The following is a 26259-nucleotide window of genomic DNA, read 5'->3' as shown; positions in this document are numbered from 1 at the left end:
AGAAACAAAGAGAGCTTATAGGAAAATCTAAGTAAAATATTTAAAATTTTTGGTCAAAGCATTGTCCTGCAGTCACACTGGGCTTGTATTTTTCTATTAAAGTGGGATTTTCACATGCAAGAACTTGCCACGGTCTCCTTTCAAGTTTATGCCAGCTTCCTGTTTCTCTCTCCCCTCTATAGCTTGGCCAGGAAGCCCAAAGTAATCAAATCCCTTGGTGCCCTTCAATTTGACAGCCTCCTCTTCCCCTGACATTCAGAAATGCTGAGGGGGGAGGTATTTTGAGCTGCACCAAATGTGTAGCTGGAAATGCCAAACAAGATACTGCTGTAATTCTGAGGTGTGATGCACAAAGACCTTCGCTTTGGGAGATGTTTCAAAATCAAACACAGTGGCCAGGCTAACTCATAACTGTTTATTGTAAATCACTCAAGAGTTTACACATCATTAATGGCAAAATAACACTTTTAAAACACCTGCTGGATGAAAGACAGAATAAAGACAACTCTTTTATATTATATGGCATCATTTGAAAAACAAGAAACAGAACGAAAAAGAAACCATTTTATTTTTTTTCCCCCACTTTTGCATCTTTCCTGAAAATATCTGGGCCTGAGTCTCAGTTATCTTGAGATCCCTGCCTTGCCCAGGGTGTGGGGCTGTGTGGCTGGGAAACAGGCACTCCCTCTCTGAGGGGCAAGGCAGTGACCTTCTGTATAAATGAAAATCATGCCCTCTATCTTCAAAAGTGCTCCAGTGCTGACAGTACAAAGCCTCTCTCCTGCACTGGCTAACATCTAACACAAAGGGCTATATGTTCCATTAAATCCACATGCCTTTTTTTTTTTAGATTTTTTTCCTTTTTTTTCCTTTTTTTCCTCTTTTTTTTTTTTTTTTTTTTTTTTTTTTTGTTAAGCAAGGCAACTGTTAAAATTCAGAAGCTACATAACTGTCTTTATACTTTGCTCAGAAACCAATGGATGTTGCATGCAGCTGAAATATTAGTACAGGCTCTGACTTAGATAAAGGTCAGTTTTCTAAGACTCACTAGTCAAAGGCAGAAAAAGAAATTAAGAGGCCTCTTGTGCAAAAGGAGCTAAAATATGCATGCATCGATGGCCATGACTGATTAGAGTATGACTTAGGTCTCCAAACATTGAAACCAAAGCTTTATTTGGCTTAAGACATGGTTGAGCTCCATACATTTACAATTACAATGTATATATGACAACAAAGGAACCATCTCAATATAGCATCAGTTGGTATTTTGGCCTGTATAGAGACTAATCTTCAACACAAAAGCCTGCTCAGCAATAAAGAGTTTTCATACTTAGCAAAGACAGCAGTGCACTGGGCTGGCTAACAGGGCTAACAAAAAGAAGAAAGCAGGTTTCCAAACTAACATCTAACTGAACTGAGGGTGACCTTTCCTCTTGGACATCCTGGTTTTCATCAGTGGTGTTACTGTCCTTTCCACGAGTATGCAGCTGACACAGCACATGGGCCCTGCCCCATCCCCCTGAAAGATGCACCTCAAAACCTTAGTGGATGAGCAGTAGGAACAAAAAATCTCCCCTAACTGCACTTGGAAAGGACAGTTAGTTCCTTCAACCTGCCAACATTTACCATGAACAAGCAAAACACAACAAATCTCAGACATGAACTACAGTGACTAAAATCAAATCTCTCTCTCCCGCTTAACTGCAATATTAAATAATATATAACATTTTTACACTTAATAGTCTTAAGTTTGGACATAAGACAGCTAATAAGAAAAAAAAAAAAAAAGCTGTGGCTGAATCGATTCCCAGGGAACTGATTCAGCCCAACTGGTCTGGAACAAAAAGGTAATTTTACCCAGAGGTAAATCCACCACAGGCACGGGGTTGTGTGCACACACCCAGCCAGCCACGGGACAGCTGGCACGGCCCAGGGTCACTCCTCAGCCACTGCCATCTCCAGTCCTCTCCTTGCGAGCCTGGATCATCTCCTTGGGAGCCTGCTTGCGGTCAGTGACCAACCCCAGCCAAAACATGAAGTCAATGAACCAGGTGGTGGGGTTGAACTTCAGGCCCAGCTCGCTGGCTGAGTAGTCAAACGGGAAGGTGTGGTGGTAGTTGTGGAAACCCTCACCTGAAAAACAGAGAGGGAGGAGTTTAACGACCACGTGGCTGGCACTTTTGTCAACACAGGAACACACTCCTGCGTTGAAATAGAATAAAATATGAAAACAGCTTATCAGGCACCAACTAAAACTATCCTGCAAGATGGAAGAAGCCCAGTCTTTGATGAAGACATGAAATTTCCCATCTGAACAAGCATTAGAGTACACTGTCTCCCTTTGGAGAGAAGAGAAACCTTGAAGGGAGAAGCCTCCTTACCTGGAGTGCAGGGGAATCAATGCCTCAACACATGTCTGGGGGACACCCATCTCTCAAATCCTGCAGCTAATGGAGGTTATGTTCCATCCCAGAGCTCTGGGGCGGACCAAACCAGACTCCATTTCAGTGCTCTGGGCTTTTCTACCCAGCAGGAAGGGGCACGTCTCATGCCTAATGCTCAGGGAAGAAAACCAGAAGTGCTTCCAGTGAGGAGACACTCAACTGAGTCACAAGTGGGGTCACTCACTGAGCAGAGCTTGCAGCTGGGTGCTAACACCTCCCTTCCCAGAGACCACATGGTGCTCTTTCAGTGTGGGTACCACCAGTAGAACAAGGGCGCCTTCCTCTAGGATGCGCAAGCTCCAGCCTCCTCCAAACCCCAGCTCCAAGTGGCAGCCAGGGTGGAAGAGGATGGGGCCATCACCCTGAGCTGGCAGAGCAGTGTCCAGCGTGGCAGCAGCAGCAGCACTCACCGATGGCTCCCAGGGTGACCAGGGTGTTCTGCCTGGGGTTGATGTTCTTGTCATAGGGGCGGTTGCCGTACATGTGCGCGGCGCTGTTGACCAGCCAGGTGACGTTCAGGGAGATGGTGTACCGCAGGATGGAGGCCAGGAAGTAGGCGTTCCACAGGCTCTCGCCCCACAGGTACCACGGCACGACGGTGGGGATCACGAAGCACATCAGCACCACGGAGCTCTTGTAGTACCTGCGGGGCGGGAAGGGAAAAAGGAAGGCAAAGTTAAGACCCGTCTTGTTCGTCCCCTGTCACTGTAGGATGCAAGATGAAGGATGCACATGCAGTCAGGGCAAAAAGAGGGAAGTTTATTTTCTTACTTCGGTTTATACAGATTTTGGACAATGACTATGGATTGGACAAATGAGGTCGACACCTCTCTAACTACACTGGTCAAACTAGAAGTCTATCAATTGTCCCTCCTCAGGAGAGGAATGAAAACATTACTTTGTTTTTATGAAAGTCTGTGAGAAACTCTGCCACAAAAATGCAAACATCGGAAGGCTGAAAAAGATCAGGGTGACAGTCCCCCTGTGAGAGGTTTAAAATAGACCCCTGCTTTTGTTGAGTTTTCTGGAAGGGATGAGGAAAAACAGAGTTTGGATTATTTTAACAGTTACTATTAAAACTTTGCATTCCCTCAGAGTCTTTTGGATAGGAAGAACTGTCATTCTTATTTGACAAAAACAAACAAACAGCTTTCAATTAAAACCCACAGAGGACTGGGAAAATGTTAATATTAGCAGTATTTTTGAAAGGAAAGAAGTTTTCATTAGCACAGTTCTCATCCATAACACGTGAGCTAGTTTTGATCATTTTGTGCACGAAATAAATCAACCTCTTGCCTTGCAAGTTCTTTGCTTGATGCATTTTGTTGTTGTTTGGAGGTTGTGCTTCACATCCTGGGCTCCAGAAGGAGATCTGCAGCTCTACAGCAACACCAGCCATGGTGAGGAGGGCCTTCCTCAGCTCTCTCACAGAACTCAATCCTCACTTACCTGAGCTAAGGCCCTCCAGGCAATCAAGTTCCCCTTCTTTGCTCCACCAAAGATAAATAATTTCCCACTCATATGACTGACTTCTCCTAAGGTTTGCAAACCTCATTGGTTCAAGGCCAGGATTTAAGTAGAGCTGGAGGAGAAAAATACTTTCCAGTCCAGAAAACTCCTTCAAAGTTCAAAGCCTCTACCACTCTGCAGAAATAGAATAAAATATGAAAACAGCTTATCAGGCACCAACTAAAACTATCCTGCAAGATGGAAGAAGCCCAGTCTTTGATGAAGACATGAAATCTCCCATCTGAACAAGCATCAGAGTACATTGTCTCCCTTTGGAGAGGAGAGAAACATCCACCTTGGAGTGAGAAGCCTCCTTACCTAGAGTGCAGGAGAATCAATGCCTCGACACATGCCTAGGAAACACTCCTGCTTTCACCACACAAAACCTTTGTCATAGAGACACTTCACCTGTGAGCTCCTGTCTCACATCTCTTGCAGAATTATTGCTCCCTCATTCACAGAGGGTGGGTTTTGCTGTCAGTCACACCTGGAGCAGTACTGTGATTTCAGCTGAAGTGATGTGTTTTTAAACTGACTGAGTGGTGCCTCATCCACAACTCAGCAGCACCACTAAATTCAGCAAAACTAACAATTTGGGCTCAAAACAAAACATGACAAGAAGAATTTATTATGATTCCTAGTGATCTGGCCAGCTAGTTTTTCCATGCTGTCAAAAAAACCCCAACACTGCAACCTTGTCGAAAGGAGAAACCCAAACTCTGGTTAAGGGACAAAGTCCCACATCCAAATCCAGAGCAAAGGCATTTGCTAAGACAACTTTCCTGCAGAAAACACACTTCTTCACTACGCAACCTTTGCAGCATGACCAAAGCAGTAGAGCCTGCTTCTCATGGTGTGCTATTGTCTTGGAAAAGGTAATAACCAAGAGGAGCTGCAGCAAAAGCAAACTGCAAGGGAGCTATTGCAAAAAGGCACTGCCAGCTGAGGAACCAGTAGAAGCAACCATACATGGAGGGAAATATTCCTCACTCCTGAAAGATTTCCATTACAAGGGTAATTTTTTTGCATTAGAGAAATCTGTGCACTAGCAGAAAAAACCCTAATTTTAGACTTAACTGACTGCTCCCTTCACTCAGAAAATACACAGAAATGGCCTTAAGCAGTTTTCCAAAGTGCCTGGATGAAATGCTTGCAAGCACAAAGTCTCCTTGTGCCTAAAACACAGGTACTCACAGAGAGCATAAAGGATGTTGCTCAATTCCCAGTTCTCACAGAGTGTGCAGCAAACTGAGCCAGGACTGTGCTAATTCCCAAGGGACATAATTAATCCTGTATAGAATGGCAGTCTGGGAAGAGGTGGCACTTGGCCTGCACTGGCCCAGGGGTGCCAAAGATGACTTTGCAGAGTGGAATGTGCACTTCACTGTTAAGGCAATTAGCAACTGCAGAGTTTTCTCCTGTGATCAAAGAAGAAGGCCAAGATCCGAGCCACTTCTGCCACAGCTGTTTTCATAACCAGCCCTGGCTTTTTGGGAAAGCAGAGGCACCAGGACAGGGCTCAGTGCTTGTGCCACAGAGCCTGCGAGGACAGTCAGCAAGTGTCAGCCACATGGGAATAGTGGGGCCAGAGGAAAGGCATCCCAGCACCTGCAGACAAGGTGGCAGGGATATCTCAGAGAAGAAAAGGGAAAGACGAAAGCACGGAATGAGCCACAACCAGACCACCAGGCGGGAGGACCTCTCCACGCCCACCCCGCGTCAGAAAAGAAACTTACTTTCTTTGGAACCTGACGACGGGGTCGTCCAGCAGGTCGGTGAAGTCCAGCTTCCTGCCCTTCTCGATGACGTCGCGGTGCTTGCGCACGAAGAGCCAGCCGATGTGGGAGAAGAAGAAGCCGCGGCGGGCGTTGTGCGGGTCCGCGTCCGTCTCCGAGTACTTGTGGTGCACACGGTGGTCCCGGCTCCACTCGTAGATGTCATTCTGTGCAAAACACACATGGTGGGGTGAGAGGAGAGGGGCCAGGCACTGCGACCTCCAGTCCTACTGATGCCTGAAGTTTAGCTTTCTTGTTTTCCAGATTCTGTGCTGCCTAGGGGTGCAGGTCTGAGCCTCATATTAAGTGTTGGTAAGCTCTATTCACAGAGTAGGGAGACAAAACAAATCCTTTTTCTGCTAAAGAACAAAGACAACTTTTGGCCCAACAGCACAAACAACAGTGGGACATGAATGGAGAAACAAGAAGGATGGGACCTCACAACCTGAAGCTGTAATTGGACAATAAAAGCCCAATATGCAAATGGACCAAAACTTATAAAAGTGTAAGACCTTGTGACTGGTCAGGCGGTTTGTGACCATTCTTAGTCCACCCTGGGTGTAGCCCTGGTCAGGCTCTTGTCCTGCTCAAGGTGGATCCTGGAGGCCTTTCAATAAATACCTACTTTATTCTCTAGTTCTGCCTGGTCTCTGTTTCAGGTCAGCCTTCCCAAGGCATCACTCCCACACATCATAACAGCAGCAAGCCCCTCTCTGACACTCCTCAAAAAGGCTGTTGACTAAAACCCCCAGCTTTGCAGCCAGACAGCCCATCATACCGCTCCTGTCAGTCCCCACATGGAATGGGACCTGATCTGGGAACTGGTGACACAGACTGGACAAGTCTCAGGGCTGGAAATGGCTGTTAGAGCCTCTTGGGAGTTACCATCATCAGTCTGCCCTGGGTGTCTGAGGGTGGCCTGCAGGGACTGGGTACATACATGTTTACATTGTTATTTTAAGACTGTGCTATGGGGAACCTTGTATATTTATTTTCAGGGGACTACTGTAGAGAGGCTCTCAGTTCTGGCATCCTCTTTCTCAGCTGGTTGCAGCTGGTGCCCTCCAGGCACAAACACAGCACTGAAAATGGGACAGAGCTTGTGGATCACTACAACTACTGTAGTGAACAACATGACACTGAAATGCCTTATGGCTGTAAATGGAATCACGTGGACTAGGGAGGAAGGAATGGACCACAATTTCACACTTGGATCCATAAAGAGAGACTTTCTGAGTTCACTCAGCCTAAAGGATTGCAGCCTCCCAGTTCGCTCTGCAGGACGCACTGCCTGGATGCACTGGACTAAACTGGTGGCTTTTGCAGTGGTGCTGAGCTGTTAGTGCAGGGCATTGTAAGCACATTCAGCACTTGCAAACCTCAGGCCACACACTCATCTATGAATTGAATTGCTCAACACTAGCACCAAAACATGGAAATGTCAGTTAATGCCCAGATCCACAGGAGCGTGAACTTTAATCACAGAGTTCTTAGCAGAGGTTGCTATTTCCATCTCTGCACAGTCAGGGAGGTACCCAAGCAGAAATACCCAAGGAAGGAAAGGCTTGGGTTACTTTTAGGAACAGCACCCACAGCCACCAACCACAGCAGCTCTGCTCCCAGTAGAACTGAGCAAACCATTTGCAGTGTCTCTGAAGTAACAACAGGACACCACCCATCTGGTCACTGAATATACCATAGGACACAGCAAGCACAGGACAATGAAACTGTGCACCTGTATTTTGTGGGGCAAAAGTCCTGTGCTGAAAGCATTGCAGAAACCATTGCTCTTTCTTTCAACTATCAATGTTTGAAAGAAAGCACTGAGGGGACTCTGGGAACAACTGCAAAATGCAGCTAAAGAATCCAGCTCAAATGGCTCCATGTCCAATTTCAGCTTTGCAAAAATCCTCTCTGCCTGCAAGGGCACACCAGGTACAAGGGAGGAACAAGAGCCCTGGAAAGATCTCAGCTCCACTGCACTCAGTTATGCTCAGCCCTTTACTGTAGTCATGCAGTGAACACAGTGATGCTGGGAGTGGGCTGGGGGTGAGGGGGACATTTTCCTGCAGCACTGACACATCTAAGCCACCGAGAGGAGGCAGCAAAGATCAGCCCCTTGCCAGTGCTGCTCCAAGGTGTTGCACCTTAACTATCTCACTGCATGGAAAAACAAAGCAAACTGCAAAAAAGCAAAGGAAGTCACCCAAGTGCTCAATGAGAACAAAGGGAGACCTTTACCTTCCTACAGAGAAATCAACAGGAATGAAAACCTCTACACTGTTTCAAGTGGCTTCAATGGGAATATCCATATGACTGGAAAATGTCAACATTAAGTAACTTAGAAATAAAACAGGGTTATGCAAGAAGCACACTTAGAAAAGTCTTCATTCTTAACCAAAACCAATTTTTCAAGTGAGACTATTGATCAGTTTGTCACAAGAGCACTTGATAAAGTAATTTGTGGGACAGCAGATAACCAGGAAAAGCAATGATACTCTGAGAAATTGACTTGGCTTTTCATGCCACAGCAAATGCCTGCAGAACTGGCAAAAAAACAACAATTCCCCAGATGAAAGGGTTAGGAAGCTGTGAAACAACTGAACTGCATCTAATTAAAAACCACAAAGGCTAAGAGGAAATAAGGGCCTGAGGCCAGAACTGTTGACAATAAATACACCAAGAACTGGAGCACAGCATGTGTAAATATGCTCTGAGCGAATTATTAGCAACCATTTTTCAAGAACACACCACTTTTGATCAAGTTTTGGGTAAACACGGGGTGAAATCCCTTCCAAAGCAAAGAGCAACAGCATCCTGCTGTGACAGTGATGCAGCCAGGAGGTTTCATTAGCAGGTCCCTTAACAAACCTGCAGACTGAAAGATGCCAATAGCCTGGGCTGTGTGACAGTCTCCGTGTGCTGACCCAGGTTTCCACACCACCCTTCCTGCTGTGTACAAATACACCCAGCACAGATACAGACTGTGCCACAGAGGTGACACCAGCACGGCCCAGCTGAGGTGCTGGAACTTAAATGATAGGAGATTAATAAGCCAGGTATTACCTAGGTCTGAAACAGACAAGTGACAGCAAGAAGAACAGTCTTTCAAAATCATGAGAGCTTCATTCTAGATGGAAAGAAGAAACACAGCTCAGCATGCTCTGATCATAAAAAGATTCACATGGCCAAAGTAGCTGCAACTGATGGTATTCCAGAGGAGGTACAGCATGTCACAGCCCAGGCAGCATCAAGCTAAAACACTACAGTAGAGTTTCCTTCCCCTGCCCTTCAAGAATTCTGAATATTTCCTCCTCATTTAGCATCCAGGGATGCTGTATGCATCTCCAATGCTACCTCTCCCTCCCACAGCCAACGTGAAGGAGATGGACCTGAAATCTCATCACTCACTGTCTGTCTGTGGTGGTGGAAAAGGCCTTTACAAGCAATGGATGTCAAGGTAATTAGGAGCAGGCTTCAGATTTAGAGTGAGGAAATTGGCCTTTCATCTTATTTCTGATATGAAGGGCACAAAGGTGGCTTGAAACTACTTTGAAGTACTTCCCTGCCTCAGAATCCCTCCGTGTCCTCAGACAAAAGCAGTGATGAGGCCAATGCAGCTGAGAGCAGAATCCATAGCAACAGGGGAGCAGAATGCAATGAAATCCCTGTGTGCAGGCTCACTGCGAACAGCTCTACACACTCATTTAAATTACTTGTGAAAGATAAGATCAGCTGTGTAACAGGGAGACAGTACCAGGGGCTTCCCAAAACTCAAAACAGTTGTTTAACACACTGAGCAAAGGGCTTGTAAAGCTCTGCAAGGAACCAAGCAGCAGATGGAAAATTGTTCAGAATAAAGAAAGCTTATAGTCAAAATGGACACATTTCCATTTTCAAGCAAAAGCATTGTGCTCTTTGTAATGTGTAGAGGGGCTAACTAATTAATTCTTTCCACCTTAAAAAAGAAAAAATCAAAGATGATAAATGAGGAGTACAGAGGTAGATAAAGGGACTCTTTTCATTCTCTGTCAAGGCAAATGAACAAAAAGCCCACCAACCAGATTGAAAGGAAAAAGATGAAAACTCAGGGGCACAACACATATGTGGTACTCGGTGCCACAAGGGCTTCTGGCAGCCAAGCTCAGTAATTTTCATTTTAGTACAGGTAAGTTTAATTTTAGTGCAGGTTCCTATCTCTATCCTTACCAGCCAGAGGAGGACCCAAATTCACACTGAGAAGATCCTGGTTCAGGACTGACTCCTACAACCAGCTGGGTGTTACACAAGTGTTTCTGTGGTCTAGGACTGCCTACCAGCAAGCACAGAGCTAGTAACACACTTCTTCACAAACGTATTCGCATTTGGCTGGTAAAAAGCACTGCATAAAACAGAGATAAATTAAGATTGTGAAAGGATGCCTGCTCTCCTTTCTGGGCACAAAGTCTCCAACTGCCTGGATGAACAGGCTCTTGGTTACACAGACACATTTGCATCAATTTGGCCCTTATAAAAGTCTCCATGTTGTCCTGTGAAGTGTGGGGCCTGCCCTGTGCCACAGATCAGTTGCTGGGGTGCTGAGTCTCTGATTTGGTCACGTTCAGCTTGCTCCTTATGTAATTATTGCTCCTGGTCTGCCTAGTACACATTGTTACGTGGGTGGTGAGAGGGGCTCTGCATCCCCTGAGCCAGCAGAACATGTTACAGCAAATAAATGTATTTCTGTCAGGTTTTTGTTTGTTTGTTTGTTTGTTTTTTTTTTTTTTTTCTTTCTTTTGCTGTCTGTAAGCTGAGGGGATCCAAGAATCTGAGCAAGCAACACAAGCTCACCTGGAAAGCCATGGAGTTAGCTGCAGCCAGGAAGATCCTCAAAGGCAGCTTGGCTTTGTAGGAACGGTGGCTCCAGAGGCGATGCGCGCCGGCCGTCACGCCCAGAGCCGTCACCAGGAAACAGAAATAGGCTGGAAGACACAGAAACAAAACACAGGGTGGGTGTCCCAGGGGCCCAGCTGACATGATGTGTGCTCTCTTTGGTGTAAAGATGCTCCTTGCCCTGCCTGCCTGCCTGCAGCGTCACTGAGGAGACGAGGCTGGGCAGACAGGAGGTGAGGTCCTCAGCCCACCTCTGCCTCACAGCCGCTTTGCCTAAAGAGGACAGGCTTATTTTGCAAGTGTAAAATTAAAATGAGAGCACATTCAAACATTAAAAAGTTATTACAGGACAACTTCAAATCAATTTACACCATCTGCAGCAATGTGTTGTTTAGCCAGGGCTCCCTGCCACCCTGCACAAACAGACATGTTTTGGTTAAAACAGCCTATTTCAAGTTACCAGAACAAATAGGGAAAACGAGATCCCCAAAAAGGGGTTCTGTACTGGTGTCTGCACAAGAGTCTGTCCACCAGGGAACCGTGTTGGACAGGCAGTGGCTTGACAGGAATTCACAGTCTGCTTTTCCCAGTGTGTAATGTAAAACATTTGTCTGTGCAAAAAGAAAACAAATGTATATGTAGGTGTGTGTCTACCGTGTCCCTCTATCAACTCCCAGCTCACAGTGCTTGAAATTGCAGCATCTGAGAGAAAATAGAATGGAAGGATATTTGGGGAAAATAACAGCAACCATATTTCATGTTGATTGCCACCCCTGCGGACTGAAGAAGCCAATGGACTTTTTCCACTCTGCTAGTGGATCCATCAAAAACAGATTTACCCAAACTGCTTGCCATTTTGTCCATGGCCAAAATCCCTTTCACCCCCTGTACAGCAAACCAAAGACTTTCTCTCACAAGATGCAGCAGACAGCTGGAGTCAGAATGGTCCCAGTAAAGATGATGCTTCTCTAAAACCTGCTTTGGGGGCCATCATTGAAAAGACAATTCTGATTTTCAGCAGGCTGAGTGCTCATAGTACTCCTAGAAAAGGCTTATTTGTGCAGTTATGCCCAGTGCACTGAAGTCTGTCATGAAATTAAAATTTCTACTTACCTGAAGAGAGGTACAGAAATGAACTAAAATCATGAATTCTCTCTGCACATCGTGTACAGATTTTGCTGAATCTACCGATTACTCTCAGATGAATAAAAATGCTAACACCACAATTCCTCACACTCCAATCCCCACTGCAGAGCTTCAGCTCTTGCATATGCCTTGTTGGAGCAAGGATTTGGACATCTATGAAATCAGGGAAAACCTATCCTACCATTTGCTGTGTGTGATGTTGAGCTGTGCAGAAAGATCACTAAACAAAGCCTTCCAAATCACTCAAATGACTGTAATTGTGGGAACAGATCTGTGACACACAGAACACTGACATTATCCAGCTAACATAAAAATATTAAGGTTAGAGTCCTGAATCATTACAAGAGCATATTTTCTGTGGGCTTTATGACTGGTTAATCTCCTGCTAGTCACGGGCTGGAATCTCCCATCTTCAGCAGTTTCTTTGCTTCCTTTGAGCACAAGGGGGCTTTTCTCCCACTTCAAAGCCATGAATCATTTAATTGACCAAGTGCTCCTCAAGGGCACCCATCCATCTCCATCATGAATGATTGCTTAAAACGAGAATGAAAGATAAGTGGCTAAAAGGAGAGATAAGGGACATTAGGGTTGATTTCACTTCCCTTCTCTGTCCAGTGTTAAGAAGGAGGCTGTGTGGTGGGAAAGAGACCATATGGAATATCTGCACTGAACACCATCAAGGACAACTCTCTCTGGCCCTTGCCAGCCCCCCAGGGACATGCCAGCCCCAGCCCACTCCTGCAGTGCTCAAGTGATCAAGGAAACAGCTGGGGCTATACCCACGCACCATGCCTATTTTCTGGCTTTGCAGAGGAGGAATCATAAGAGCAGGAATCTTCCTAATATAAATCCTGAGGGATGAAACATCCCCAGAAACAAACAAACAAAATTACTCAGGAGGTTCAGCGTCAGAGCAGAAGCAAATCCTGTCAGACAAATGCACTGCTTGGTGATAGCAAGTTTTGTAGATCTTACAGCAATTAAGGTGCCCAAAAATAGTATTTGACCACTAATTCCCAATGCATAAATAGCCAAGATGACAAATAGTTGCCATGTAAGGAATAGGTCTCAAGCTCTCCTTTGCAGAATAAATTAGGATCTCAAACAAAAAAATCAGACTATCAACTATTTGATTATATATTAATCATGCACAGCTACAGTCCTGTAGAGAAGAAAGCCACTGCTTGCCTACCTGTCCCATTTTCAGGGATAGGAGTGTGTGTAGGGGGTGAACATGTCAGTGAAAGACAGAAGGACTGCAATATGGAGCAAAGCAGACAGTTAATAGCAATTCCTCCTTACACTGAAAACATCCTCTTAGAAATGTAGCTAAATGGGTTTCTTAACTAATAAAGAGTAAATAATATTTATTGCAGAAAAAAAGGGGAAAAAATAAAGCCACAAGAAAAGTACCAATTAACAACCTGGAATTCAAACAGTTAATATTATATTTCTTTTTCATTTAGTGGAATGGCTAATGTACAAAGAGAAAATTTGTAAAATAGCCAGATGTGTCCTCTGCACATTCTGCTAAGGTCTGACAGGAGCATTTCCAACCAGCTCACTCGACAGAGCTGAGCATGAGCAAAATCATTCAGAACTGGAGCAGAGGGAGAACCACATAAAAGAGGGAACAAAGAGGAAGAGGGGGAAGAGAAAACAGCACCTGTGCAAAAGGACAGAAGAGAGACTCAGTGCAGGGGGACAGGGAGAGGATGCCAGAGAGACAAGACACACAAGGTTAAAGTAATGTGCAGGCAGGGAGCTGGTGGGTTGCTAGGCTTCCAACACACTGTGCCTGTGCACAGATGCTATTTATGGGAACATGCCAGAATCAATAGGCAGAAGATTTTTATTCAACATTCTTATTAATGACCTGAAACAAAGGCAAGCAGCATACTAATTACAACAGGGGATGATGCTATATTTGGAGCAGCAGTGAGAGAGCTTGGAAAACACAGAAGGATCCATGCAGAAACAGGGGAAGAAAGGCTCAAAGTAAAGACAAAGCAAAGTAATGTAGTTTGGGGAGTGGTAATTAGAGACAGGGATCTGTGATGAGGATGAGAAGCTTGGGGAAGCAGGAGCCTGAAAGGAGAATCACCAACAGTTCATCAAATATTCCCAGTGGGCCATATGATAAGGCAGCAAGACATCAGGGTGATTTTGAACAGCAGACACAGAGGTATCATCTCACTGTCAGACAGAAGCAATGAAAACTACACCAGGAAAATAATATAAAAATGGATGGGAAATCAACAACATCAAACATTTCAGCCACCTTTTTCAGAACAACTCATTATGCCCATAGCTGAATTTCCAGAAGAGCTTTACTAAGGCCAGTGCCAAACTCTTCTGAAAATCTCAGTATCCAGGGAACTGGCTTCTTATGAAGACATGGAGGGATGTTGCCACAGTCTGTATCTACTTCACAGGCAAATCATCCTCTGATCTTAGTGGTTGCTTAAATTGGAGCAGATCTCACCTCCAAAAAATTTCAATTGTGTTTTATGCTAAGTATCAAAATGGGAACTTCTTCTGTTTCTGAAACCTGGGACCACATTAGAAGGATATGTATTTATTCTTTGTGAATCCAGCACATAACAGATTGATTTTGATTTTTATCTCATTATTTAAAAAAAAATCAAATCAATCAAAAGATGCTAAACAAACACTGGGTTCACTCTGCATATCTGAACAGACAATTCTGCCTCCTGAAAGCAAGGAGATGACTGGACATCCTTGTTCAGCACAGATGACAAGGAGACACTGTGGGATAGCAACCATCCACAAGTTACCCATGTCAAACATAACCCAGCTAGATGGAGCAAATCACAACTACCTCAGAGGGACCATACATCAGACAGGAAAACAGGAGCAGTGAAACAAAACCAACTGCACGTTCACAACAGCTCTACTGTCAACACACAAACCATCTTTGGAACACAGAACAATGTCACACAGCTGTTGCCATGGGGTGGCAGCACACGGAGCCTGGCACCAGCTCACACCCAGTGGCTCCAGTCCCTGTGTGTGGGTGGCACAGACAGGAGGGACACAGGGACAGGAGGGACACAGGGACAGGAGGGACACAGGGACAGGAGGGATGGCAGAGCCAGGAGCAGGGCAGGAAATCAGCCCTTGCCGGTCTCACTGCTGATGTCTCTCTCCCATGTGGCTCCCAGTCCCTTCTCAGGGACCTGAACACTGCATTCAACCACAGCAAGGTGACTACTCTGAGCCTGGCATGTGCCTGGAGAGCCATCATCCTCACAGTTTGCTCTCTGTGAGTTGTCCCAAACACAGATCCCACCACAGCCCTATTTTCCAAACACACTTTGGGACTGGGCAACTTCTGTGAACTTTTTTTTTTTTTTTTTCTTTTGCATGTTACAGCATGTAAGAAACTTTTTTCTGGTCCTGGAGCAGACTTGGTTTTAAGTCAAGTGATGACACATCTTACATCAGGCAGGACTGGGGTGTATTACATCAATGCCAGCAAGCAGGGCAGAAACTCCCAATCTTTCCAGTACCAGCAATGGGGAAAAACGTGGGGGAAAGTGCTCACCCCTCCAAACAAGACATGGCAGGCCTTGTGAGAGCAGAGCAGTGGCTCACTTAGCCCCATACCTTATTCTAACAGGGGTAAGGGGAGTTGCTATACAGAGGAGACTGAATTAAAGAAGAATTTAAAAATAAATTTAAAAGGAAAAAAAAAAAAAGACAACACAGGCCAGCTGTTGTTGCTCTAGCACTGCCTGCCCACTTCAAGTGGTGTGGACTTCAAGATGTGACATTTTGAACAGAGTTTGTGAAAAGTAATTACCAAGGCAAGCAATTACTGGAGGCTGTCCCAGAGCTGTTATCACACCTGGTCTGACCAGGAGGTGACAGACCTTGGGTCAGGATAGCCACCAAAGGTCAGGGCCTTGGTTTTATGTCTTGTTCTGAGGACATCAGCCCCATTTACTCCTGTGCTGGCTGCTGTCCCCTCCTGCCAAGCCCCTGTCTGCTCACAACCAACCTGCAGCATTATTTTGGATGTGCTCAGGGAACTGCTCCTTCAGTGCTGTCTTCACCCTCCAGTTGCTATTTTGGAAAAACCTTGGCTCTTCTACTGCCATCTTTTTGGGAACAGCTTCAGGAGCACACAAGACTCTGTTCTGATGGAGGTCCCACTGCTGGGTCATGACATTCCCAAAACTATTTAGCTTGACACATTCCCAGGCCCAGCCCGAAGTTACATCCAGAAAAGGCTTATACATTTTTACAAACACACACTGTGTCTCCAGCAGCTCAAGGATCAGGAGGCAAGATCCCATGGATACAGGAGGGAGTAATTTCCTCGGATGTGAATTCTAATCACACTAATGGCAAAGAAAGCACATCTTTTGCTTGGGGAATTAAAATCAACAAATGAAAGGGCTGTGCTTCACCTGTAGACATCTGTTACCTCTTCAGCAACAGGGCAGCTGACCTTAAAATGCTGTTCATGATGGAAACCTCTCATGACATGACACCATTTGGAGGAAATTCTCTCTCCACAGTAGCCAGCAAAGTCTCAAGCAAGCTGCCAAGAAATTTTCATCTTAGCATGACAATTTTTTCTCCCCTTTATGTAAAAGGATACTACAACTTGACTCATTTGTATTAAAAAAAAAAAAGTATTTGAGGATTAAAAATGACAGAAAAGTAATTTTTCAGAATGAAAAAACAGAAACTTTTGTCTGCTTCCACACCAGCATCCTGTGCTTATTCAATCAGATAAAAATTGCTTGTTAGGGAATTTTACTAACCAAATGAGTCAAACCCAAAGTTTTCCATTACACTGCAAGAACTGCATGAGACAATACAAACAGCAAGTTGCTCAAGCACAAGCATGCAAAGCTGACTGACTGCCATAAATATGTAACCCTCCTGTAACTTCCAGTGGTGATTTTTTTCCTTACCAAAAATTAAATTACATCTGCATATCCTGTATCTACCTTCTCCTCCTCACCTGTGGGGTTTTGCTGTTATTAAGTGGCAGGTTTAGGACTAATATGACCAAACCAGGGAAAGTACTTCCAGTAGTGTTGGGTGGTGCCTAACTTCATTCCCACTGAAATTCAGGGCAGCACTGCCACCCATTTTAGTGGCTGCGCCATGCCTGGTCTCTTCTGAATTCCTGAGAGATCCTCCACTTCACTACACACAGAGACAGAGGTAGAAGATTCTCTTCTGACTCAACATCAGGGCTCAGACCAGAAATGCAGCTGGTAATTTTGTGGTGTCTCATGTGCTCTTTTATGCTTTCATTAGATAATGACAAGTTTGGGGAGGTATTTTCTTAAAATGCCATGTCTGCCCTCAGAATGGAAAGTTTTCCTACCCCAAATCAGGCCAGCAGTCTTTCCAAACCCCTCAGTTAAAAATGCTGGTTGATGTCATGCACTGCACCAGTGGGAAGGCCAGGGTCAACATGCAGCATTCTCAGATGTAGATTAGATATCAAGTCCCCAGTACACATCTCTACTGCTAAACTCCAGAGAAACCTTGGAGCTCTCTTCCTCCACAGCACAGAGACATCAGGGAGCAGTAACATATCATTTAACTTGCAGCATCCTACTAAAAAAGCCTATTTTTCTGATCTGGAACTACATTTACTAAGGAGGAAGAGATTTTCACCCTAGTCCCTAAATTGCTGCCAAGAAGTGATGTTGGATGAGTGCTCTGGCCCTGGGGTCTCTGGGAAGGAAACACTGCTCTGCTAGCCAACCCTCTGCTCACTGAGCCCTGCTAACTATCAAAGGCTGGCATCAGAAGCTCCTTGGGCTGGATTCAAGCAAGCAAATGAGGATTAAAGAGCACTGGCATGCAGCAGCACCAATTCCCTGGGCTGCCCAGCATGCAGGTCATGCCAGCTCCCACAGGGAGCTGTGCTTTCCTGTGGAGACCAAACATGTGAAATCTCAGGCCAGAAAGTTTCATCTAAAATTAGATCTTCACATCCTCCGAGCTACTCTAAATTGAGCCAAGGGAGACAGAGATAAGAGGAAGCACATCAAAGGCAAAGGGGAAGTGGAGTTTCAGAGCTGAAGAGAAGATGATTTCTGATGAAGCCCTGCTCCTGCCTCTCTGTACCGTGGTGGAGCTCCAGGAGAAGCTATCTATCACATCCCCTTGGCCCTGCCATCACCAGCTCATGAAATCCAGGCTGCCTCTGCCTGGATGCACATGCCTGAGCATGCATTTTCAGGAACATTCCCCAGAGCCAGCACTTTTGGCTGAGTATACAAAAGACTTTATTCCAGTTGGAATAGCAGAAATGTTCATATTGACAACTGCAGCCAATGTGATAAAAAAATAAAGCCAATAGAGCAATGGAAACCGTGGCTGACAGCAATTATTCCAGCCAATGCTAGAACTCCCCTGGGAAGGAAATACAGATTCCCTGAACTCACCAGCAACTGAAGATTGCCTTAAGATGTCGAACAGCTTACATGTATTTTTAGATCAAAAGAGAAGGCTGGAAGATGCTTTGGCTTCTCTGAAATTTTTGATGCTTATGTGTATGTAGCCTGTCTCAGCTCAGCGGGGTCCTGCGTCATCACAAAACCACGGGCAGATTTCACTTCTCTCCCAGTGACCTCACTGCTGTCCTCAATCCGCACACTCACCCGGGCTCTGGTGGGTTTTAAGTGCTCTATAAATGCCAAGACAGAATAAATGCCAATTTTACCTCTTTTTTTTAGGGAGAGAGTAAAGAAATAGCATGGTTAAGCCATTAGCACAGCAGACCAGAGCCTTGTGTTCAGCAGGCAGCTCTGCCCTGAGGAAGGTTTAGTTATTGTTTAGCATCCCTGTCCAAAAAGGGACAAAGCCAAAGCTTACCCTGTGCAGAACCAGGTAAATGACAGGGGAATGCCCTGCTCTGACCCACTGCCCTCCCCATGACCACCAAAGCAGAGATCTGATGGATTTGACTTTTCAGGACTACACAGTCCAGATGATGTTTCTGTGTCACTGCACCTTGCCTAGATGCTCTGTGTCTGCTGCACTTGTATGCTATCAGCTGCTACAGCTTTTCCTCCCCCTTCCAAAACCAAATAGAGTTCAGAGCAAAACCTGTTGCAAAAAATGGCCTCTTCCAACTTTCTCTCCTGGCAGTTTTAGCCTCAGAGCTGGGCTGCAAGTGCTAAATCTCATTAAAATTAAAAGGCACAAGCCCCCTGCATGCAGCAGGTCAGTCAGCCAGAGCTGTCAGGGTGGAGGATGGTGCCAGGGCAGAGGATGAGACCTTGTGTGTGGGCAGGCTGATGCTCCCCAGGGGCACTCACCAGATGATTGCTCCCCACGGTCCCCCAGTGATTCCTCGCTGTGTCCCTCCAGCACAAATAGCCCTGCCCCAGCCCAGCTCTGCTCCTCCAGTGAGCTCTAGTGCTCAGAGCAGCATCTGAGACACCACTGTCCAAAAATGTCTTGAGAAAGAGCCTCCAGAAATCCCCATGCCCTGCTGCTGAGGGCCCTGCGCAAGAGGGATGGCAGGCACACAATTCCCCATGCCAGCATCACAAATAGCCTTCCCCTCTGTTTCACATCAGCTTTGCTTTACTTAGCACTGTAATTGTTAATGTTCCACTCTCCAGTGGTGCAGCACATTTTATTGTTAGCCTACATGGTACAAATAAAATCTGATTACAAGAAATTGCTTGGCTTCAATTATAACATCAGTGTTAGTTACAAGTGCAACTGTGACTGCAGGGAGGGTAGGTGCAGTGGCAGAGATGAGGAACCACTTTAAATTCAATGCAGGAAGTCCCTTGAGACTTCTCCTGCAGAGAAGTCCATCCTGACTCATCCACTGAAACTCCTCAGAGCCTGTATTCTGCCATCCCAACCAAAGATAAAAAGCTAGAGCCAGAAATTCCTGGTGACTCCCCAGAGCTGCCTGCACCAGCTCAGGGACATGGCTAAAGAAGGCACTTTATGCTTTTGTGTGTTTGCCACAGCCAGCTCTGGGGATGCCAACAAACCTTCCCTTCCAGGGGCTGCTGCACAGGGATGCCTCTCCCAAGCCCATGACATCAGGGGGCAGCCCAAATGCCAACAAATCCCTGCCAAATTCAGACAGGGATTTCTACCTTTGCTGGATCCAGCTGTCATCTCTGTCCTCATCACACAGACCAAAGGGAAAGGGTGCTCGAGGTTCTTGTGGTGTGGCTGGAGCATGGGTCAGAGCAGCCCCCAGCAGTGCTTTGTGCTGGGTGAACATCCCCATGGTCAAGCACACACAGATTGACTGGTCACTCATCCACTCCCACTGCAGGAACTCCTCAGGAGTGCCTTGAACCCACTCCTGAGAGCAACAGGACCAAAGGACCATCACACACATCCAGGGCTCAGCACACACATACAGAATTTTTTCCCCATTCCTTTGCCGTGCTTGCAGTGACCATGTGATGTGCAGCACACAGGACAGAGGGGAAAAAACACCAGAGGAGCACCACCAATGCATTGGGGATGAAATCAGGATGAGGAACAAAAACACATCCTTACAGCTGAACATTGTGACATGTTCAACATGTGTTCCTTAAGGAACCACCTCCAGCAACAGTTAAAACAAGAGAGGAGTGAACATTGGGGAAGGGAAAACATCCAACAGGCAGGAGTGCCCTCAACAGGACATCGCCTCAGAGCAGGATTCTGGAAGAGACCCAGGAACACTGGTGTGACTGTATCCATCCATACCTATTTCATGACCAGGCTGCCCACGGAGGTGGTGGAGTCTCCATCCCTGGGTGGATTTAAAAGATTTAAAAGATGTATGGCTGTGATGCTCAGGAACATGGTTTAGTGGTGGACTTGGCAGCGCAGGCTAATGTCTGGTTTTGATGATCTCAGAGATCTTTTCCAACCCAAGTGAATCTGTGATGCTGTTCTATCTATGTACACTATGTGAGGGTGTGTTTCCAGTTTCACCATGGACACAGAGCTCAGACCATCCCCAGGTGGGCTACAGCCACCCCCAGATCCGGATCATGCCATTTTAAGGAGAGAAACACTACTTGAGAAAAGACTTTGTTCTTGTCAGAGATGATGGAAATTCAGCTCTTGATGCCAGGAGGGAAGGAACAAGCCAAGGATTTGGCTATTAAGAGTGACAGCTGTGTAACTGTGCTTTCAAATGGGCAGGGGAGGAAAAGCCAGTCCTCAACTTCTCTGGAGACAAGCAGGGCTACTCCCCAGTGCAGATGTGCATCTCAGAGATGCAATTAACATTTAGATTAACTCCACCTCTTCTACATTCATCATATAATGGACCAGCTGCTGTCTTGAACTGCTGAAAGCATGGTGGAGCTGGGGGCTGATGGACAACAAGGCCAGCCTCCTGTATTCCACAGAAACCTCCCAGAGCTGCTCCCTGCTCATGGCTGGGACTGTTCTGGGAGCCAGCACACAGGAGATCACCCTGGGAAGTAAGGTGAGGAAAGGCCCTTCTGATCATTAAGCCCTTTCCACCAAGCATCCAAGATAAGTGCATTTGTTCCCTATTTCTGACCCAAAACCTCAGCTACAGAAATCACTGAGCATAACCACTGTCCAGGCCACAGAAGAGCATAACACCCTCCAGAGCAGCAGCAGGAGTGACAGAAAAGTTTCCATCAAGTGTTTCCATTTCATTGGGTATGAAACAGAGACAGTATTTCCACTCTCCTTCATCCACAGAGGTACCAAGGGGAATTTCCCTGGAGCTAGGATTATTTTATTTACAGCTGTCTGTGCAGAGTTTCCAACGCCGTGCGTAGAAATGGTTGGGGACTAAAACCAGCCAATAACCAGAAAGCCAGCAGGTGGCACTCAAGAATATCCAAGACTCTGGAACCAGGCAGGACCAATAAAACTTCCATCTGCAGTGCACAACAGCAAACCTGAGCCTCATTACATGGGAGTGCTACCTATCAGCAGCCCGAGAGAGAGGTGATAACCCAAAGTGCTAGGACCACAATTGCTTTAATCTCTTTTACTGAAGGGACCCAGGCATCCCAGGCAGCATCCAGACTCCTGTCTCTCAGCAGGGATGCAGACAGGCAGCACTGGTGCATGGAGGAAAGCTGAGGAAAAGCATGGCACAGGGCCCACCACAGCTGAACATGAGCAATCTGGCGCTCTCAGGAGCACTAAAACATCTCCTAAAGGCTGCTAAAACAACAGCAAACAAGCCTCCCTTCCCATATGGGCACCATTAGGGCAAGGCCATCCTCCTTCCCAAGCCCAGGCTCTGGCAAGGCACAGCAGTATGTGACACCCACTCCTCCCTCAGGCAGCTGGATGTGCCAAACACATCCAGGTGATTTGGGATTCCTGTGTGGACGTGCTTGTGGAAGTTTTTAAAGTTGTTTCAGCAGCCCGAAATGAAAGGTTTTAAAGCAGGTAAACAGCTTAATTTCTTGTGGCAGCTCTATTTCCTAAAATTAATTTGGCTACTTCAAGTGCTTCCTCAGGAGCCCCCTGCAAAGATTAAAAAGCACCTTTTTCCAACCAAAACCCAAGACAAACACATGATCCCCAGACGGAGTCTTCAAGAAGTTATCATGAGCCCACCAAAAGAAACTGTGAGCAGCTGTTAGCATCAGGCCCTGCAGTGAAATGCGCTGGTACTTCCCTCTGTACAAGGATTTCAGAGTTTTTTAGTTTGCTTCCCTAAATCAAATCACATAAACCTCACTGGGACTGCCACACGGTGGACCTAGCTGGAGCAAGAAGGTTCCTGGTTAAGAAGCATCATTTGATGGCACGTTACTGTCCTGGGGGATGAGCCTTGCACAGTTTCCTCCCAAGCGACCTCTGGAAAGTGATGCAGCACATCCAGCCCAAAAGAGAACAACAGTGAGCCACAGCCCCAGCTGGCCACAGGCACCCCTTTGCACAAGTTAATTCTGGAAAATCTGCATGTTTGGCCCAGCCAGTCCCACCAGCAGTGAGCTGCTCCCACTCTGCTTCAGTTCCTCCTGAGAGATTGGGGAGAATGGTGATGCCTCCTCTTCAACCCTCCATGGTGCTGAGCACCAGAGGGAAGGCAGCAGGGTCTTTCCTCCACTCAGCCCTGCACCAAAGCACAAGTCAGGCTGGCTGAGAGCAGGGCAGGAGAGCTCCCAGTGAGCCCAGGCTGCCGGCAGGGGACATGGCAGGGGACATTCCAAACCCCCTGGGCCGGGTCCATGGCTGTCCCACAGGCACAGCCCGGGGCTGCTCCATGCCTCACACACACCGTCTGCTGCCTCCCGGGTCAAGGCAGCTCCCAGCTCATGGAAAATTTTGACATGAGTAATTTCATTGTTTTTGTTCAGCTTGGACTGAAATCAAATCCCACGGAGACGCCGGGATGGCCCTGAAAGCCTGTGTTTTAACCAGCTTATCTGTACATCCCTTGAAAGATAACCCAATTCCCGGTTCTGCAGCAATTCACATCCCCAATTCTGCAGCACCCAGAGGGCTGTTTGGGATCCCTGGTGCAGCCCCAGCTCCGTGTGAGGTGTGGGAAGCTGCAGCACGGGCCCCAAGGTGCTGGTGCGGGAGGCGACTGGAACAGAGGAGCACAGATAATCCTGGGTAAACAACCAGCTGAGCCTTCCTTGGCAGCGCTTTCCCATTGTCTATTATGTGCAGCTGGACAAATGTCAATAAATTACCAATGGAAATGAGCCCTGCCGAGCAGGCAGCTTGGCCTCAACAGCGGTTTTCGAGGTGGCACAGTGGCATTTCAGCTCCACTTTGCTGCATCAGCTGCCTCCGGGGGTGGGAAGGGAAGGGAAGGGAAGGAGGAGAGCAAGCCCTGCACACAGGGAGGGTTTGTACCCGGCCTCCCCCAGGGGAGAACACAACGAGAGGTGCATGTCTCTCGGGGGAGGAGAAGGCAAAGAAGCCAAGCAGGCAGTGGTGAGTCATGGGAAGCTGTCGGCTTCCTGCCAGACACCACGGAGGTCACAGCCAGCACTGGCATCTCACTCCCAGCACACTTGCTCCTGCAGCTTATCCACAGGGGAGCAGTGGTGGGGAACACAGAGCAATGCAAGGGCTTGCAAAGGATCACTGGGAAGCTTCCTGAGTCCCAGGAAAGCTTGAGAAGAGAAAGAAAACCACTGAGGAATGCGTGGAAGGCTGCAGCTCCTGCACCTCCAGCGTACACACATCCATCCCTGCACTACCTGACACTGCTCCCATGCCTGCCATCCACGTTTGCCAGCGTGCCAGCCCTGCTCCCAAGGCTGGCTGGCAGCCAGCACCCACAGAAAGGCATCTCACAGCTGATCTGCACAGGGAAGGAGATGTGCAGAACTGGGGAGGGCGAGGGACATGTCTGATTGACACTTATTCCTTCCAACACAACTTCACTGGGTGGCTCCTTCCACACTGAAGCGAGGTGGGTTTGTCAACTTAAGCAGCAGCTACCCTCCTTTATCTGCCCTCAGAAACAGGTCACCAGTGTGACAGCAAGCTAATTTATCTGACATATTCTGCAGGAGAGTGTGCATTTTCACACTGCTCAGCACCTCTGAGGGGAGCAGAGCTGGCAGCAGCCAGATGCAAGAGTGTCTCACGGTGTCCAAGACAGCTGGAGCCAGAGCTCTCACTCCCTGCTGTGGAGCCCCTGTAAAAACCACCCACCAAACTCCTGTAAAAGCTCTGTGGTCTGCTCTAGGGTGGCTGTTAAAAATAATGATGTCAAGAAATGAGAGGCTCTCACTTTCAGAAGGAAAGGCATTAAGCTGCAAAGTCGTTGAGAACTGTTTGTTATTTAGCATCTGCTTAATCTCCACCAGGAAAAAAATACCTCGGAGGATGGAGGGCTGAATTGGTAATTCTGTCTTTTGCCTCCAGCCTCAGGGATTTTTGTAATGAAGCACAGTGAAATCAGAGATGATTTCATATTGTCTTCTCGGAAAGGCAAAACAGAAAAAGAAAGCCCACCTGCCTGCACACAACGGGACCTAGAAGGGTTGAAAGCAGACCACAGGCTGTGTGTTCCAGCCATACAGCCCCCACAGGCTCTCCTGGTCTCCCTGATCACCAAGCTGTGGCCAAGATAAACTATGAAATCAGCCTGGACACAACTAGGAACAGGCAGGGGAGAGGAGCAGTGCTTACAGAAGCAAACTATGCAAAACACAACCAGCCCACAAAGCCCTTCTGGTCATAAGCAAGCCAGGGGAGGGATTGTGCAAACCAGCTGCCAGTCAAACGCAGGTGCCCTCCAGGGACCCAGAAACTGAGGATGGTGATTGATGGAAAGATTCATTTCCCAACTCCCAGCAGCAATTGGTGGTGATTTCTGGGGGGTTAAGACAGACTGAATATCAAAAGCTGAACCTGTGAAAAGGAGGTTTAGGACTTCTCCAAACAGAAGGAACAAGCCTGACTTCTAAAGCATCTACCTGGGGCTTCTAAGGAGTCACCCCAACAGTAATGATGGCAGCCTAACAACCCAAATCCCTGTCTGTGAGTTCCTGCAGCAAAGGCCCTTCTTTCCTCTGTGTAAAAGAATCCCAACATTCTCCACTCACCTCAAAGCAGTCTATTTGTCAAAAAACAGCATCAGCTGTCAGCAGCACTCAAGTTTTTACCCTCCTGGCCACCGAGATTTATGTGAATCAATACCCAGCTCTGCCTGCTGGAGAGTGATGCTGACATCCACCATCTATTGGGTCCCACAAACCCTGACAAGCCTTGCACAACACTGCAGCGCTTCTAGGTAGCATTTTCTCCCAGCACCGTCCTTCTGTGGAGGAAAGAGGACCTCACCACTGTGGAAGGGAGGAAAAGATGCTGCATTTCACATTCTCCTCCCCAGACCGAATCCCTGGCAGGGCAGAGCTGCAAGCCATCCCCCTGGGAAAGCACAGCCCGGCTTGTCCCCTCTGTGCCAGCACCGTACAGCTCCTACTCGACCTGCACATCCTCCCTAAGGAAAATTTCTATCACCTTCCTGGAGAAACGAGCCCATTCCCTATCCCAAAGCGGGGCAGGAGGCCGCGGGGGTCGGGACAGTAACGCGCCGAAACCAGCAACAGGGACGGGCCGAGCGCGTCCTCTCCCAGCCCTCTACACCCAAACATCACCGCCTGGCTGGGCTTTTTCTAACTAAAAACCCTGATGAACGTAAGCGGCGGGAGAGCGCCTCCCGTTTCTACAGCAACCGAGGCCCCGGCGCGGCGCTGGCAATGGCAATGGCAATGGCATCCCGGGAGCGGCCGGGGGAGGGACCGGGAACAAAAGCGGCCAACAGGGGGGACAGGGGGACAGGACAGACCGAGCCGCGCCCGCCCGGGCCCCCCGCCCCCTGTGCCCCCCCCGTGGCCGTGCCCGCACTCACCCCAGAGCAGGGTGAGGATGTGCGCCCGCGGCACCAGGCTCAGCGCGTAGACGGCGCCCAGGTGCAGCAGCCCCATCAGCACCACGTTCCGCCAGACGATGGCCTGCCCCGGGCCCGCCGAGCCCTCCTGGCCGCCGGCCGCCCTCCGAGGCGCGGCCAT

At 47.4% G+C, this 26259-nt stretch overlaps 1 protein-coding gene across 1 annotated transcript; it reads right to left on the bottom strand.

Annotated features, from left to right (window-relative positions):
- Positions 1 to 410: 410 nt before the first annotated feature.
- On the bottom strand, positions 411 to 26259 carry SCD5 (stearoyl-CoA desaturase 5; the record flags this gene model as incomplete). The annotated part of the gene is made up of 5 exons (XM_083860903.1): positions 411 to 2133; positions 2855 to 3087; positions 5690 to 5895; positions 10559 to 10689; positions 26100 to 26259. 5 exons carry the CDS (start codon positions 26257 to 26259, stop codon positions 1943 to 1945), a joined length of 921 nt encoding a protein of 306 aa, XP_083717029.1. The 3' UTR covers positions 411 to 1942.

This window comes from Zosterops lateralis (assembly GCF_965231275.1).
Source record: "Zosterops lateralis genome assembly, chromosome: 5".
NCBI lineage: Eukaryota > Metazoa > Chordata > Aves > Passeriformes > Zosteropidae > Zosterops > Zosterops lateralis.
The sequence above is the reverse complement of the archived record's forward strand: the minus strand, read 5'-3'. Positions and strand labels throughout refer to the sequence as shown.